The 16,943-nt window shown below is 54.4% G+C and overlaps 2 protein-coding genes across 3 annotated transcripts; one reads left to right on the forward strand and one right to left on the reverse strand.

The window, feature by feature from the left end:
• Positions 1 to 2,523: 2,523 nt before the first annotated feature.
• Positions 2,524 to 7,541, reverse strand: LOC134431065 (myosin light chain, embryonic). Of its 2 annotated transcripts, XM_063179048.1 has the most exons (7): positions 7,345 to 7,541; positions 6,511 to 6,538; positions 5,793 to 5,942; positions 5,085 to 5,258; positions 4,609 to 4,686; positions 3,817 to 3,860; positions 2,524 to 2,739 (listed from the first exon to the last, which is right to left on the reverse strand). In XM_063179048.1, the coding sequence occupies exons 1-6, from the start codon at positions 7,429 to 7,431 to the stop codon at positions 3,832 to 3,834; spliced, it is 546 nt and encodes a 181-aa protein (XP_063035118.1). In that variant the 5' UTR covers positions 7,432 to 7,541; the 3' UTR covers positions 2,524 to 2,739; positions 3,817 to 3,831. The 2 variants fall into 2 exon arrangements, with proteins under 2 accessions (XP_063035118.1, XP_063035117.1); XM_063179047.1 differs by lacking the exon at positions 7,345 to 7,541 and having other exon boundaries at positions 6,511 to 6,702.
• Positions 7,542 to 10,271: 2,730 nt separating this feature from the next.
• LOC134431047 (parathyroid hormone/parathyroid hormone-related peptide receptor-like) lies at positions 10,272 to 16,113 on the forward strand. Its single transcript, XM_063179025.1, has 13 exons — positions 10,272 to 10,343; positions 11,217 to 11,322; positions 11,720 to 11,830; positions 11,948 to 12,072; positions 12,211 to 12,305; positions 12,613 to 12,787; positions 13,117 to 13,270; positions 13,424 to 13,484; positions 14,032 to 14,098; positions 14,336 to 14,434; positions 14,686 to 14,823; positions 14,909 to 14,950; positions 15,123 to 16,113. Exons 1-13 carry the CDS (start codon positions 10,272 to 10,274, stop codon positions 15,441 to 15,443), a joined length of 1,566 nt encoding a protein of 521 aa, XP_063035095.1. The 3' UTR covers positions 15,444 to 16,113.
• The last annotated feature ends 830 nt before the right edge of the window (positions 16,114 to 16,943 follow it).

Genomic DNA, 16,943 nt, shown 5'->3' on the forward strand with positions numbered 1-16,943 from the left:
GGCTCCATCTGTCTCTCCCGTTCCCCGGGGCACAGAACTGACATCCAGACCTTCTTTGGTATGAGAATCTGTCTTATCACAGCCTGAGGAGATACAGGCCCTCCAGAGCGTGGGGGCTCCTTGTACCTCTCCTCAGAGTCCCTTGGAATTCATGTAAAACATCCAAACTGTAAAAGGTCAGGGTTTGCTGTTGTCTCTGGACATCTGGATTTACAGAGGCTCCTCAGTCCTACAGTGCAGTTCTGCCTGTGGGGTCACTCACTGGCACCCAGAAATGTTTTTATAAATGTCCATGGGACTAAAGCTGCTTTCTCTGGGGAATCCTCAGCTTTTCCAGAGGAGGAGGGGAGCAGCCTTGCCAGGAGGAGGCACAAGCAGAGGTACAGACATCCATACAGTGGCTGTTCAAGTGCATCATTCCAACCTGCTTTGCCACAAACCAGCTCTGCTTTATCTTAAAGACACACAACAGGTCCCTAAAGTAAAGTGTGGCTGGCTCTTCCCTCAGGGGCTGGATGTTTCACATGGAAAACTGTTTCCTGTATTTGTCATTTCCCACTGTTTGCCTTCTGTCTGTCTCTCCGCAGGTCTCAGTTTGGTTTTAATTTGGTGTTACTCCTTTCACCATGGAATCTGTGGGCTCAAACACAAGGCCTGTGCTCTGCACAGAGGAGTGAGAGTGCAGCCTCTTGGCTTGCAGGGAGGGATGTCACAGCTACAGCAGGAATATCACAGCTAGCAGAGACACCAAGGCTAGGAGGGATCTCGTGGCTGTATGGGAAAATCATGGCTACAGCAGGAATATTGTGGTTATAGCAGAAATATTGTAGCTACAGCAGGAATATCATGGCTACAGCAGGAATATTGTGGCTACAGCAGGAATATAATGGTTACAGCAGGAATATCATGGCTACAGCAGGAATATCGTGGCTACAGCAGGAATATTGTGGCTACAGCAGGAATATAATGGTTACAGCAGGAATATCATGGCTACAGCAGGAAAATCATGGCTACAGCAGGAATATAGTGGTTACAGCAGAAATATCGTGGCTACAGCAGGAATATCATGGCTACAGCAGGAATATCATGGCTGCAGGAGGAAAATCAATCATGGCTACAACAGGAATATTGTGGCTACAGCAGCAAAATCATGGCTACAGCAGGGATATTGTGGCTACAGCAGGAATATCATGGCTACAGCAGGGATATTGTGGTTATAGCAGGGATATCACAGCTCCAGGGCCCCCAGTCCCTGCTGTGGATTTCCTGTGTGAGCTGAGCCAGGTCCCCACCTCTCCTCTGCTCCATTCCTCTCTGCCACAGCACGTTCTGCTGCAGGAGCCAGTGCCACAGCAGTGACAAGGACAAACGTGACCCCAGAGCGAGTGTGCAGCAAGCAGGGTCCCTTCTGGCCCTGTCACCACAGTGTTCTAGGGGGTTAAAGCACAGATAGCACATTAAAAACACGAGGTGCACAGATCCTGTCCCATGGAAGCTGTGGGAATAGCACAAAGGGGAGATCAAATCTAATCTTGCATCTATAAACAGCTTATGTTGCTTTTTATGAGCGGTTGAATCAAACAGTAGGAATTGGAAGCAGCTGTTACTCAGTCACTGCACAGGAACGAGCGAGTGGCAGCTGAAGCCAACACATTGGAGCAAAAGTGCCTTCAGTTTCTAGTCAAAGGCTGAGGGAGGACGTTGGAATAAGGAACAAATCAAAGGAAAGTGTTTTCTGCTCCCAGGTGTTCTGCTGATGGGAAGGCTGAGTTATGTGTCATGAATTATTCACCGCTTGTGGTGGTGCTCTGAAGATTGCTTTGCAGGTAGGAAGAGGGGGAGAGAGAGGCACCAGCTTGTATCACACAGCCCCCAGACATCTCCTGGCTGGAACACACCATCTGCCTGGAGAAGAACCATCCAGGGACCCCATCCTGGCAGGACATCACCCACACCCCATGAGGGTGGACCTGGCCCAGAAATATCTGTTCTTTCCCCATTTTTCTTCTCCCTTGCTGATTCAGCACGAGTCAGCTTTCTGAAAACCTTCAAAACTAGACTTTTGGATGTCTCATTGATACAGAACAAAGAATGATTTTCATGCTTTTCTGATGTTTTGGGGTTTTAAGGGCCTCTCCCTCTTTCCTCCAGTGCTGTTCAGCCTGGACCTGGAGGGAATGCTCGTGGGACAGTGTGATGAAGAATGGATGGCCTACAGTTTTGGAAGAGGATTGGTTTTAGTGCAGAGAGGAAATCAGGAACCTCCCAAAACCAAAGGATGTGTCTTTGGTGCAAGCTGCCCCTTGGGCTCTCCTTGCTCCAGGTCTGCATCAGCAAGAGGCGACCAGGCTGCAGCCCAGCTCCTGACCAATGCCAAAGGTGGGGTGAGGATCCTCATTTACAAGTCTGAACTCTTTGCAATCCTGCCTTTTCCCCCCTCTCCATGGAAGTACCCTGTTACCAAGGGGTCTCCTCCACCCACCGTGTCAATAAGTAGACCCAAGCCAAAGCAGACAAACCATACAGGGGAGGAAGGAATGAAATTTAATGAGACAAATATCACAGGAAAAACCTGAAAAGAGTAACTTGAGGTTTAAAACCTAGTTGCAGATGTGTCACTGAGTACCAGGCCCAGGCACACACACGTGGTGGCCAATGATGGCTTAGGCAAAACATCCAGGGAAAGGACATGCATGGAGGAATCTTCTCTTCTTGGTGGGTTCAAGCATTCCTGAGAGCCTGGGAGACAAATGGGAGAGGTCTGAATGCAAAGAATCTTTGGGATGAGAGTATTCAGAATATTCTTTCTCAGATGAACCCAAAATGTCAAAAGCTGTAATTCAATACCATTTTAAAAAGAGTTTTATATGCAAATAGTTACGTGAAGAATTAAATCTCCTGTCAGTGTGTGCCACCCAGCCATCTACATTGCTGAGCTGATGAACAGGAACCGGTGAGAAATGGATTAAAAAGGAGATAAAAAGGAAGCTGAACATTCAAAGTTCAGACTTCTGTCTGTCTGCATTTAACCTTCTGATGTTTAAAGAGATTTTGGGAGGAGAGAGATTTTTAAATGTTTAATTTGTGTATTTAGCACTATCTAAGGTCATTTTTACCCTTTTTTGCCCCCTGGCCTCCTGCCTTTTATATAGCTGAGAGGCAGGAGAAATGTTTAAAAAATTAAATAGATAATGAAATCTTAAGAAATTGGAGGGGAAGCTGGGGCCAGGCAGCAATTTGGATTTTCTTTTCAATTGAGTAGATTTTAGAGGGATAATTCAACCTCAAAGAAACCACATCCCCTTAGCAATGTTTCTTTGTTTTCCTCAGGCAGATCTTAAGGAACATGAAAAAGTTTAACAAACATCCGTGGTACATTTTCCTTATTCTTTGTAACATAATGGGAATGTTGATATTTCTCAGTTTGGAAATTTCCTCTCTAAGTCCTAAATATTTTCTTAGCATCGAGTCATTCACTGATGCAGGTTTAAAAATATTGATTTCCACAGGCTGCTGGTGACCCCCTCAGCTTCTGGCATGTTAGAAAACTTGGCACCCTAAACCACCTTTTTCTTTCCAGGCAGAGACTCCACCCAATTACCCAGACCACAAAGGACCATCATAGTTGTGATTCTGTCCTGATAAATTTTAATTGGCAGGAGTTACAAATGAAATTCTTATCATCAACATAACTTTTGTGCCTTCAGAGCTGGGATTATTCCTGTGGCATTAATCCACTGCAGGTTTGGGTTTTGGCTTCCCTGCCCCTGGCTGTTACTTGCAGGAGTGAGCAGCAGGAGACACCACTGAACTCACCTGAAGTTTCTCCTTTCAGCCAGACATGATGTGCTTGACAAAAGCTGAGGAGAAATGAGAATGTGAGGGGTCAGGAGATGCTGTGAGCTGGGAGGAGGCAGCAGGGGGGACCCCAGCCCAGACCCCCAGGGATGAAAGGGATGCTGTGCCAGGGCTAATATTCCTCTTTCTGTTCCCACTGTTTGCATGCCATCCCCAGCCTGGTCAGAGTGATGCCAACCCTTGGAGATGAGCCAGTACCATTATCCCCATTTTTCTGAGGCCAAGGGAAATGGGTCCCCTCTTTTCCTCTCTGCTCTCCACTTTTAAGGGTTCCTAAATTTAACCACCTCACTGCTCTCCAATTTTAAGGGTTCCTAAATTTAACCACCTCCTATTCCAGATTTTCACCCTCTTGGAGCAGCGAGTGATCCAGGTCTCCAAATGTTCCCAATTAGCCTCTGCTGGGAAAGATGCTGGCTTTGTTTATTTTCAATAGATTGCAACAAAACAGTGCCAAAACTGTGGATAAAACAGCCCTGAACTCCTTGGAAACATGCTGTCTTCAGCTGCTTTTCCTGGAAATCACTGGCACAAGCACCTTGTTCCCACCCCAGCTGACATGTCTCAGTGCTTTTTTGGAAAGGCTTTGGAGGGTGGTCCACCAGTGTCACAGAATAATGGAATATTAAGGTTAGAAAAGACCATTGAGAACATCAGGTCCAAGCAGAGCCCTTGCAGAGGATGCATTTTGCACCCTAAGACAAGACAGCCGTGTCTGAGATGGCCCCAGTGGGAATGTCCTGCCCTTACCTTCATAGTTGATACAGCCATTGGCATCTTCCTGCCCTGCCATGAGCTGCTCCACCTCACTTTCTGTCATCTTCTCTCCTGGAACAGGAGGATGGAGAGGTGAGGGAAGGATTTTCAGCCTGACAGGACTTGCCCTTCTTCCAGATAACCAGAGACACCAGAGGGAGGAGAAGGGCATTAAAGCAGAGCTGTGTGCCACTACCGAGGAATGCTGGTGGGAGACGGCGGAGAGAGAACCACACTGCAACTGTTGTCTGATTACTGAGGCTGTTCTGGAGTCCCCATATTGCCTGGGTCATGCATGAAGCTGTGCCATGAGGTGGAAATGGCCGCACATTCACAACCAATGACTCCTACAAGAGCCCGTGAGCAGCAGAGTGGAAAGGGCCTCTGTGATATGTGACACCAGGCAGCTACCTCAGCCTCTTGCCCACAAACAGCTCGGGGCTCATGCCGTGCCCCCGGGGCAGCCTTACCCAGCGTGACCAGCACGTGGCGCAGCTCAGCCCCCATCACCATCCCGTTGCCCTCCTTGTCAAAGACACGCAGCCCTTCCACAAAGTCCTCGAAGGTGCCCTGCTCCTTGTTGCGGGTGAAGTGCTGCAGGATGGGCAGGAAGGTCTCAAAGTCCAGCATCTTGGTGTTCATTTCTGGAAGAGGAGGAGATGGGGTCAGACATGAACCCTCACAGGGCTGAATTCAGCCTCTGAGGGTGTCCTGATTAACTCTCTTGGTATCTTTTCCATCAGAGAAACCCCATGAGGAGACAGAACTATTGTATTAGAGTTGAGATTGGAAGATCCTTATGAGGAATGAAGTATTAACATCAGGGGACTGCACAGAGACCCCTGATATCAGCCCAAAACTAAACCATCAGGTGGGTCATCTGTCATCACAGTAATGTGACCACACTGGGACTGGTCTGGTTATACCAGTTTGCACCAGTTCAGTCTGCTAAGCATCACTTGCCACCATTCCTGTGTGAGGGCTGCCTATCCCCTAAGTCATCCCCCATGGTATGGAGAAGGGAGTGAAGGAATCACACAGGAATGAAGCCTGTCTGCATAATTTCCTTCCCAGTTCCTTCTCCTTGCAGGGTTCTTCCTACAGGGAATGTAACCCTCTACTTGCTGGCAGGGAGCACAGGAATTGCTTGTCCCACCCTGTCCCCAGCTTGCTGTCACCTTCTGGTTTGGGCCTGCCCAGCACCTTGAGGACCTCGGCGTTGGTGGGGTTGTGGCCGAGGGCCCGCAGGACGTCCCCGCACTGGCCGTAGCTGATCTGCATCGTCCCCGCAGGCGTCCGGTCAAACAGCCCGAAGGCTTCTCTGAACTCTGCAGGGAACAAGAGCTCAGGGCAGCCCCGTTCCCACTCCAGGGAAGCACATCGTGCCTGGCAGGCAGGGAAGGGACAAGGGGACAAGGGACAAGGGACAGACACGTTGTGCCCTCTGAATGCATCCAGCCCCGAGTGAGCTTGCACAATGTGGGCTGAGGTTTGCCAGACTCCTTAGAGAGTCACTTGGCTGCTCGAGCAGGTTTTGTCACCTCTGCAGAGCTGGCTGGGTGACCTGCTGGATCCCTGCACTCTCAGCAGCTGGCTTTGCTGCAGGACATCCGTACTTATCCCCTTTTCCACTCGGATCTCCACTCTCTGGGGCTGTCCCTCTGTTACCAGAGGCTGTTGCTCTCACCAGACTCCCTGACTTTGAGCCAGGCTGCATCTTGCACTATGAATGAAAAATACCTTTTCCCTGCCAGGCTCTGGATCCTGCTGGCCTCTCCCACAAAAGGGGATTTAGTGTGTGGGGCCTCAGCTCTTAAGTCTGTGGTGAAAACTACCTGGAAAAAGGATTCCCCATTTCTAAGGCCATCTCCGAGAGAAGCTGAACTCAGCACTCACCTTCAATCTGCTCTGCCGTGAATTCAATCTGTAAAGAGAAGGAAGCAGAGCTGGGCGTGAGAAGTGGACTGCTGCTGGAGGGAGCAAAGGAACTCTCCCCTCTGGACCTCTGCCCCCCCAGGCTCAGAGCAGGGGGCCATATCCATGCCATGTCCCATTTCTATGCCATGTCTGGCTGAGCTGTGTCCCCGACTGCTTCTGCCCTTGCTGTGGAGCTGGCATCCCTGTGGAGAGCGCAGCTGGCAGCAGCAGGGTGGGATGCTACCTGGCAGGCAAGGAGGGATGCTCAGACCACAGTCAGGATTATTTTGGGTGTAAAGGGCATTATTTTAGGGCCTGATCGCAAGTTCAAGTGATTAAACAGCCTCCATGCTGAGCCTGCTCTTAGTAACTCTCCTGCCACAGCTATGGCTTAAAAATTGAAGTATCCTGAGGAATCATGGAAAAAGTGAGTTCCTGTTGTGGAGCTGTCAGATAAAGGATGCTCTTATGTGGAGGAGGCAACACAGGCAACAAAATACTTTGTGATGGAGACAGTGGGTGGCAGAGCAGCTTCTTATTGCTCCTGAGGCCCCGACACGGGGTCTCAGCAGGAGCTGGGGTTTGACTGCAGCCGCAGCTCTGGGAGTGGTGTCCTGGTTCCCTCCACTGAGACATCTCCCCAGCGAGGACAGCATCACTCCCAGCCTGCTGCATCCACACAATCGCATAATTTTCCCCTCCCAAGGCTGGCTTGCAGCCTGGCTAATGCCATTTGCAGAGCGCTTTGCATCGCCTGTGCCTGGCAGATGACAGGCACGGAGAAACACGGTGACGTCTTCATTCCTCACTCACCTTCACGCTCTTGGGATCGAAGGCAGGCTCCGGGCCGGGAGCTGCTTTGGCCGCTTCCTTCCTCGGGTCGGGTTTCTTGAGCGGCATCGCGCCGGGATCCGCGGAGGTGCGGGATGAGTCGTGCCGCCCAGCGAGGGAAGGAACGGAGGGATGAAAGGCAAAGGCTGCTCCTTCCCTTATATACGGAGCCCAGTGCTCACCCTGGAGGGGCAGGCCAGCTGCTGGAGCAACTGCTACTTACTATAAAAGGAAGAAAACTCAAACGAGAGGGGCCCCAATTTGACAATTGCCCATTGTCATCGGCTCCTGGCTCCACGGAGCCACCAGCCCCCCCCTCAGCTGTACAGGGGGGACATGTCCCCCTCCAGCACCTGCACCGGGTGGGCTGCATGGGGGCTGCTTGCTAAATGATCGCTGAAACCTAAACGCGGATGGCCACGGGGGCCAGGCAAGAAAATAGCAACAGGATGGCTGATAAACCTGCCCTGATAGCCACGGTGAAACGCGCCTGTCTGCAGGCAGGCTGCGAGGGCCAGCGCTGCAGAGCCCTTCTAAGAGCAGGGTTTGCAAAGTGCTGCTTCAAAGGAGCTCACAACTCTCTGAACACTCCCTTGGCCTTGTGTGCTCAGGGTCTGCTTTGTCCCAGTCTCTCCCCAGGGGTGAGCTTGAGCCCTGGAAAAGACCAGTGTAGGTGCTCACCTCCCTCAGGGGTGGCTAATGGGGAGATGGAAATGATGGCCAAAGCACAAATCTTTCCCAGCTTTGCACAAGCCATCCCAAGCACCTCCCAAACCTGCAGGGCAGATGGAGTCTCCATTTGGCTCCTCTCCAGATGCTGGGCAGGCTCTGGTGGGAGATGCTCCTGCTCTCACCCTCCTCTCCCAACTGAGGGCTCACAAAGGCACAGAACTCACTGAAGTTCAGCATCCCAGAAAATGGGGCTTGAGGGTTGTACTGAGACATTCTAAACCATCAACTTAGATAAGATGTGTGGGGCACCAGGGCAAAGGAGGAGTTACGGGGGTCATTCTGGGGGAGGGAGCAGCCACAAACTGCTGGGAATTCTCTGTGTGCCATCATCTCCTCATTGCTAGCAGAGACTGGGGGGCTGAGGGGGCTGGATGGGTGTCATTTGCAATCATTGCTTTCCAGAGCTCTCTAGAATATAAAGAGTCATTTGGCAAAAAAACTCAACATGTTTTGCTAAGTTTGAACTCAGAGCCTGGGTCAGGAATTAAATTGCCCCTGAGCTGCCTCCCCCTCAGCATCCATCGACACCAAAATAACTTCACCTTAACTCCATCTTCACCCCCCAGCAGCTTCTGGGTCAGAAATTAGACCCAGCAGAGCCTTCAGAAAACATTCATGGTTCAGTCTGACTGTTTGTCCCTTGCTCACCCTCTGTGCCTGTGCAGCATCCCGAGGAGCCGCTGGCAGAGCTGCTGTCACACCCACGCCATGGCTCTGGCAGTGGACACAGGCAGCTGCAGACAATGTCCCCAGTCCCTCCTTGATTTTCAGCTGATGGCCACCGCGGGGCTCGTTTTGCTGTCTGATTCCTCAGCAGGAGCAGCAGCCCCTCCTGAGCCCTTGGGATTTGCTGTGCTCCCTTGGCCAGGCTCTGACCCTTATCACACAGCCAGGGGGGCTCAGGCTGGCACCAGAGCGAGCTGCCTTGCCAGGAACACCCCAAGGAAGGCTTGGGGGGCTCTGCTGCTCTGTGCAGGACTGGGGCACTCACAGAGGCAGCAAGAGCCGTGTCTGAACATGGATTGTGTGCGCCAGGGGAGGGGCCCAGGCTGGGAGCTGCTGTTCCAGGGATTTGGCACTGGGCTGCTGAATTCCAGCCTCATCCCACTAATGACAACCTGCCTGGGGAAAGAGGGCTCCCCTCTCTCTGTGCCTCATTCTGTGCCTGGGGGGACGCTGGGGCTGCTGGGGGTCACAGGGTGTTGGAACTGGCTGGGTGGTGGGAGCAAGCTGGGCATCAGCATGACCCTGAAAGGCTGGGGACAGCCCTGGGGCCATGCCAGGGGGATGCAGGTGACAAGGCATGGTGACAGCTGCAGTGGGACCAGCTCTGACCTGATGCCCAGCGATGGTGTGGGACCCCATCTGGGTGGCTGCTCCCTCCACCCCCTGCCCCAGGATGGAGCCTCCAGCCCCTCTCCCGAGGACACTGAATGCTGATGTGCCCTGAGGTCACTGTGGGTGCCTGGGAGAGCAGGACAGATCCCAGCATATCCCCAAAACACCCCCCAGCCCCTGGAGAAGGAAAAGGGTTAAACTGGCGTCTGCCTGAAGGACATCCCATCGCAGGAGCATCAGCTCGAGGTGCTGCTCACGTGCTTGCACCCTCTGCCTCCCAGCCTCCAGCCACCTCGCTGGCTTTTTCCCCACCTTCCTCCCGCTACCTGGGACCAGTCTGGGGCCAGAAGGGACTTAGGAGCATGGGGGCCGTGAGGGAATGCTGTGACAGCTGAAAAATGAGCCACCGAGCAGTGAGAGAAGTTTCTGAAAAGAGAAGAGGAATCTGCCTTGAATGAAGAGGATTTTAGCACCTTGGGCTAAGCCAATAAACCTCTGCCATCCCCATCTGAACGGGAATTGTTTGCACACGCTCCTGGAGCTGCTTAAAGCAGGCAAGACACAAAGAGAGAATAGGATCAAGCATGGTGGGGGAGAAACCCCCCTGCCTGGAGAGCCTGTGAGCAGATCCCTATAGGGATCCCACAGGGACAAGGAACTCGCCCAGCCCTGATCTCCCACGGAGGGGCTGTGCCCCCAGTGCCCCCTCACCTCAGCGGGGCTGGCAGCCAGGAGGGTGCTCCCAGAAGATGCTCTGTCCTGCTGAGCACGCCAGCCCTCTCCACCGCTGGCAGCCGTTCTGCTCCCTGAAGTCCCCATCCGAGTGACACGGTGGCACCATGGGGACATCTGGCCCTGTGGGAGGCATCCTGGTGACTCTCCTCTGCTGCTGCCTGCTGAGCTCGGCTCTGGTAAGTCTGCGTGGCCCCGGGGCTCCCCCGCTCCCTCTCCTGGCTTTAAATGTTGTGCCGCTGGCCCGGGCAGGGCTGGCTGTGCTCCCGGCTCTGTCCTGCTCTGCAGAGCTGCTGGGCAGGGGGGGAGAGCATCTCCACTGCTGCTAAAAGCTTTCCAGCAGCCATGGAGGCACTGCAGCGTGATGGCTTTTCCATTTCTTGGACACATCCAGGGCAGGGGTCAGTGCCTCGGAGATCGGGGCAGCAGAGCGGGCGCGTTACGGGCACTGCAGGAGGGGCTGGAGGCAGAGCTGGGCACAGCCAGTGAGACTCCCACAGCCAGGCCCCCATCCTGCTGATGCACCCCCAGGATCCCTCTCCTGCCCCCATTCACCCACCCAGATGCTGCTCTGGGGAAGAGCATGGATGGGAGTCCTGGATCTCCTCTCTGGGGCCAGATTGGCTGTTCTCACTGGAGGCAGTCTGGGGAAAGTGACCCTTCTGCATCCCAGCTCCTGTTCACTTCCAAAGCTGTGTCCTCATCCTGGTCAGCTCAGCTTTGTCCAGCTCAGCACGGGCAACAGGGACACCCAGCACTGCTGGTGGTGCGTGACAGGGAGCTGGGGCAGAAGCCCCACTGATTTCTGCATATAACCATGAGCAGGAATGACCATGGAGAGGGTGGGAAGGGGCTTGGGGTCAGCATCAGCTTTGGAAGAGGGAAAAATGAGAGCAGGAATGCAGGAAGAGCTTTTCTCTTTCCTGTGTTGTTGAATGTACCCAAAGCCACCCAAACCTGACTCTCCTGGAGGGGGCTGGGAGAGCACAGCCATGCCATGACTTGAGCCAAGGGGCTGGCACTTGGGTGACACTTGGGTTTTGTCTGGGCAGGTCGATCCTGATGATGTTCTCACGAAAGAAGAACAGATCTATCTCCTGGTGGAGGCCAAGGAAAAGTGTCAGAGGAACATAAAGGCCCAGCTGGAGAAGATCAAAGGTATTGTCCCTCCCCTGTGTTTGGGTGAGCCAGCCCTGGTGGAGCTGGTTACACCAGGGGGAATGCTGTTCTCTCTGCTGGGGTGGGATGGGGCTGAGGACACTCAGCTCCTGGGGCTTTGTGGAGCTCATGGCACCATCTGTGCTCTGAGTGCAGCCAGCACTGGCTCCAGCATTTTCCAGACAGCTCCATGTACACCAGAAAGGAGAGCTGGGGAGGGGCCTTGCCCCATCTGGAAGAGGTGGGATGTGTCCCCTGGCTCCCTGCAGCTTCTCCCTCTCCCAGCCCAGGGGAATCTGTGGCAGAGTTTTCCTCCCCTTGGTCCAGCACACACCTGGGGAAGCCAGAGGTTATGCTGAGGCTTGAGATGTGAGATGTGTCTTTGCTCTTTGGCCAGACCCCAGCTGCCCTCCAGAGTGGGATGGGATCATCTGCTGGCCAAGGGGCTCCCCCAGCCAGGAGGTGTCAGTGCCTTGCCCTGATTACATCTACGACTTCAACCACAAAGGCAAGTCTTGTACCTGGGCAGAGAGTGACCTCACCCTGGTGACCATCCACGGAGCAGGGACAAGTCTGGGCTTCCCACGGGCCCTTCTGCTGCCACAGTGCTCGTTGCTGTTCCCAGGTCATGCCTACAGGTACTGCAGTGCCTATGGGACCTGGGCCATGGCTCTCAGCATCAACAAGACCTGGGCCAACTACACCGAGTGTGCCCTGCTCTTCTCCTCCGAGAGCCGGAGCCACCAGAAGGTGACCTTGTTTGTCCAGGGGTGTGATGGGGGCCAGGGGAAGTGCTGGGGGCAGGGGCTCTTCCCTCCCTGCTCCTCAAACCAGCCCTGCTGCCCCTGTGCTCTGGCAGGGAGGTGGAGCTCAGTCCTTCTCTTCCAGGAGGTGTTTGACCGCCTACACCTCATGTACACCGTGGGCTACTCCATCTCCCTGGCCTCCCTCATCGTCGCTGTCTGCATCCTCTCCTACTTCAAGTAAGGAGAAGCCAAAGTCCCTCCCATGTGGGAGAACAGGAACCCATCCCATTGTCCACACACATGAGCCTGGGGAGGGGGCAGCCCCCAAAGGAATGGGAACAACCCCAGACCAAACACAAACATCAGCCAACTTCCCAAAGCCCCAAACATCCCCAGTGTGACCAGCTCCTGATGTCTCCACCCTTGCTCCCAGCTGTGGTTTCTGTGCCCAGACACCCCAGAGCCCCCTCTGAGAGCCCCCTTGCCTGAGCCTGAGTGTGGTTGGGCAGCTGGGGTTTGGTTGGGTCACATCCCTTCTCTGCAGGCGCCTGCACTGCACACGGAATTACATCCACGTGCACCTCTTCACCTCCTTCATCTGCCGGGCCCTCAGCATCTTCCTGAAGGACCTGGTGCTCTACTCGGGCACGGCGCCCGGCGACGCCGACAGGAGGGAGGATGACTTCAGGGCTCCCTTGCCAGGACAGCGGGCACACCTGGCAAGTGGTGCATGGGGGGAAAGGGGGATTTGGGAGCCCTGATGCAATGGGATGTGCTTGGGATTCTCCCAGGCTGGGCTGTGCTGCTCAGGGGGAGGGGATGAAGGTCCAGTTTGGCTCTGCCCAGCTCCTCCCTGTCCTGGAGACCAGAGCCTTGGCCTGTGTACAGGGAATACCTGTCCTGTGGGAAGAAAGATGCTGGAATATCCCAGAGGAGATGCAGGTCTCTGCAAGAAGAACATGGGGCACAGCTGGGTTTTGGTGACCAGAAAGCAAAAGCCACCAGGTTTTGCTTTTGGGGACCAGCCTGACACAGGCATCTCCCACAGGTTGGCTGCAAGGTGGTGGTGACTCTGTTCCTCTATTTTCTGGCCACCAACCACTACTGGATCCTGGTGGAAGGTCTCTACCTGCACAGCCTGATCTTCATGGCCTTCCTCTCCAACAAGAACTACCTGTGGGTCCTCATCATCATCGGCTGGGGTGAGCACAGACCCAGTTCCAGCCTGGCATGTGAGCTGTGGCATGGCCGAGCAGCACTGAGCACCCCGGGAAGGGCAGTGGGATGCAGGAACTGCTTGGATGTGCAAAGGTGATGCTCCAACCCTGCTCCTCACTCTGTCCCTGCCCTTCCAGGTCTCCCTGCTGTGTTTGTGTCCATCTGGGCCAGCGTCAGGGCCTCGCTGGCAGACACACAGTATGTACACCCACCTTCTCCAGGGCCTCTGGGAGGGGAAGAGTGGCTGCAAATGCCAGCAAAGTATCTGTGGGCACCAGAGCTTTTTGGAAATGAAAATTTTCAAAAAGAACAACAGGATGGAACACATATTCAAGGCTTGTTCATAGAATTGTCAGTAATGCAGAGTGACAGTGGTTTTGTTCTGTGTTTGGGAGGATGGTGGATGCAGGTTTGCAGCATAAATTGATCAATAAACAGCAGAGATGGATGCTAAAGGGCACATTCGGGAGTGAGACACTTTAAAAGGAGAAAGGCCATCATATGAACAATAGGGGTTTGGGATGAGGTGGCCAAGGAGCCCTCAGGAACATTAATGCTCATTTAAAGCTGCTTTGCCCCACCATGACTGTTATAAATGCTTGTAGCCACAGCTCAAGATTTACACAAAGCCCATTAAGGGGTGGAGATTGGGAGTTGGGGGTGCTGGAGTGGTTAGGGGTACAGGGAGCCATCCTTCCCAGTGGAGTCAGGTTTCTCCAAGGAGTTTCTTTACTGGTCTTCTCAGGTGCTGGGACCTCAGTGCAGGGAACATGAAGTGGATTTATCAGGTCCCCATCCTGGCTGCAGTCGTGGTAAGAATCCTGTGGATGAACCTCCAAATTTCTTTTGGGGAAGGAGGTCACTGGAGTTTTGTCCCAGCCACTCCAGCACCCAGGGAGAGCCCAGAGGGATCCAGGGGCTCTGCTCCCTCCTGCTCTGACCACAGCATCACTGCCATGTCCCTGCCTGCACCTCACCCAGAGCTGCCTGTCTGTGTCCCTGGGGCTCCTCAGGCAGACCCCACCACCACCCTGGGTGTCTCTTGGCAGGTGAACTTCTTCCTCTTCCTCAACATCGTCCGGGTGTTGGCCTCCAAGCTCTGGGAGAGCACCACGGGCAAGCTGGACCCCAGGCAGCAGTACAGGCAAGTGCAGGCAGCACCAAAGCCTCGTGTCCTGCCTGTTCAGCCAGGATGGCTCCCCGAGGAGGAGGAGGAGCAGAGGGGTGGGAAGGGCTGCAGGAGTGAGGAAGGCTGGCAGGACAGCGGCAGCCACTGGATTGAGGCCTGGCTCTGGAGTGCTGAGCTCTTTCTGCTCCCACCTCCAGCCTGGCCACTGTGGGGCTGGGAGCTGCCCTGCAGGCCCCGGGGAATGGCTCTGAGGTCTCTCCTTGCAGGAAGCTGCTCAAGTCCACGCTGGTGCTGATGCCGCTTTTCGGAGTGCACTACGTGGTGTTCACGGCCATGCCCTACACCGAGGTCTCCGGGCTCCTGTGGCAGATCCAGATGCACTACGAGATGCTCTTTAACTCCTCCCAGGTGGGCTGACACTCCCAGCACTGAGGGATGTTCATGCAGGGAGGCTCAGGGACCTCACACTCCACCTCTTTTGGTCTCTTGGCAGGGTTTCTTTGTGGCTTTTATCTACTGCTTTTGCAATGGGGAGGTAAGTGGGAAGAGTGAGGAGCTAAGCTCCCTGTTCCAGCCCCAGGCTGTGATAACCAGAGCAAAAAGCTCAGATGCATCCCTCTCAATAGGATTTGGAGGGAAAGGGAGGGAAAAGGGCAAGGCAAGGCGGTTTTGCTGTCCCGGGCACAGCACCCCCTCTGCTCCCCCAGGTGCAGGCCGAGATCAAGAAGGCTCATTTCCGCAGGCTCCTGGCGCTGCACCTGGGGCAGCCGGCGCGGCCCGGGAGCTGCTGCTGCGCCGGCCGGGGCTGCCGGGCCCCGCAGAGCCTCAGCACCAGCCTGGCGGGGCGGGCAGCGGGCGGCACCCGGGGGACGCTGCTCCCGAACCGGCCCCGCCCGCCCGGCTCCGTCCCCGGCTCCATCCCCGCGCAGGAACCGAGCCAGAGGGGCCGGGGGGAACACACGGGGGATTTGACAGAGCTGACTCAGTGCCAGGCCAAGCCCAGCAAGGAGCTGGAGACGATGCTGTGAAGCGGAGGGTGGATTTCTCACCTGGGCCTGGAAGGAAGCTGATCCTCACACTTCGGGCTCTGCTTACACTTGAATGGAGAGCCAGGGCTGGGACAGCAGCCAGAACAACCCAGCTCCCTTCCCATCAGAACCAGGGTGCAAAGGGACCATGAACTCTCGCTCCTCATCCACCCCGGCCCAAAAACAAACCATGAAACCTCATTCTCCTCCACGTGCAAGTGACTGATGCGATCTCTGTGCTTGCAAAGCCTTGAGTCCTCACCAGGAGACACCACCGTGCTCCCTCCTACCCCCACAAGTGGGAGGTGGCATCTCCAGGGGGATAAAGCCCATCCCATGAGCCAGATCCTGCCTGGACTCCCCCACCCAGCACCAGCTCCAGCCTTGTGCAGCCAGGGGAAGCACAGAGTGCCCGTGGGGCTGTTCTGCACCTCACCCTGCCCTCATGGATGGAGTGAACACCAACACACTACCACAAACTGGAGCGGGAGGCACTGGGACAGGGTGGGATGAAGGAGGCAGGACAAACTTTATGGCCTGCAAGGGTGCAGGGAACACTTGAATCCCCAACACTTAATCCATTACCACAAAGGCCCCTGCATGCAACTGTCCTGGCCCTGTCATCTCACTGCAGGTTATGAAGTGAATAAAGAGAGTCTGTCTGGCTTGTTTCCACCTCGTATTCCAGCCTGGTCTGCTCTCCCTCTGCCCCTGCCCTGCTGGGAAAGCAGATAAATTAAACAGCATGGTGGTGGTGGCATGGAGCATCTTCTTCCTGCACAGCTCCTCAAGGCAGGAGTTTCTTGCTAAGGACAGGCACCAGGTAAATAACTGTGCATTGCCATATCTTGCTATGGTGCAAAGTGAGTCATAGGGAATGGAGGGACAAAGAGCCAGGAGCCATGTCAGGGAAGGGCTCTGTACATGATGTACATATTTAAAATCATCTCTTGGAAGGAATTAGATGCTTTGGAAGACACCAGAGCCCCTGTCAGGGCAGCTGGAATGCTGCTCACACTGCTCCCTTGTTCCCAGGGAAGGAACCAGCCCTCCCATGGACCTCACACAGCCCTGCAAGCTGACATCTGTGCTCCCTGGCACTGATCAATATTTAATCACTCTCTTCCCAAGAGGCTCCTGGGAGGTGGGAGAGGGGTGAGGAATTCCAATAATCCTACAAGGAGCAGAGGGAAGTGTTAACAAGAAGGGGAGAACCCCCAGCATATGCCTCACACGGGGCAGTGAGCTGGGATCAGGGAAGGGAAGGAGCAGATGGCAGCTCAGACTATGGGGCTATTTTTACATTTTGTTTTGAAACTCCAATCTTTAATTGCAGCAATGAACCTTCAGGGTGAGAAGGGGAACACAGGAGCTTGTAAAGCCCTGCCAGTGTGCCCTGAAACACCCTTGGCTTCACACTGAATGTGCAGAGCTCAAACCAGGGCAACAATTCCTGCCCAGACTGTGGGGATGGAATTCTGGAAACTATTTTAAAATAAA

The sequence above is a fragment of the Melospiza melodia genome, chromosome 30 (assembly GCF_035770615.1).
Source record: "Melospiza melodia melodia isolate bMelMel2 chromosome 30, bMelMel2.pri, whole genome shotgun sequence".
NCBI lineage: Eukaryota > Metazoa > Chordata > Aves > Passeriformes > Passerellidae > Melospiza > Melospiza melodia.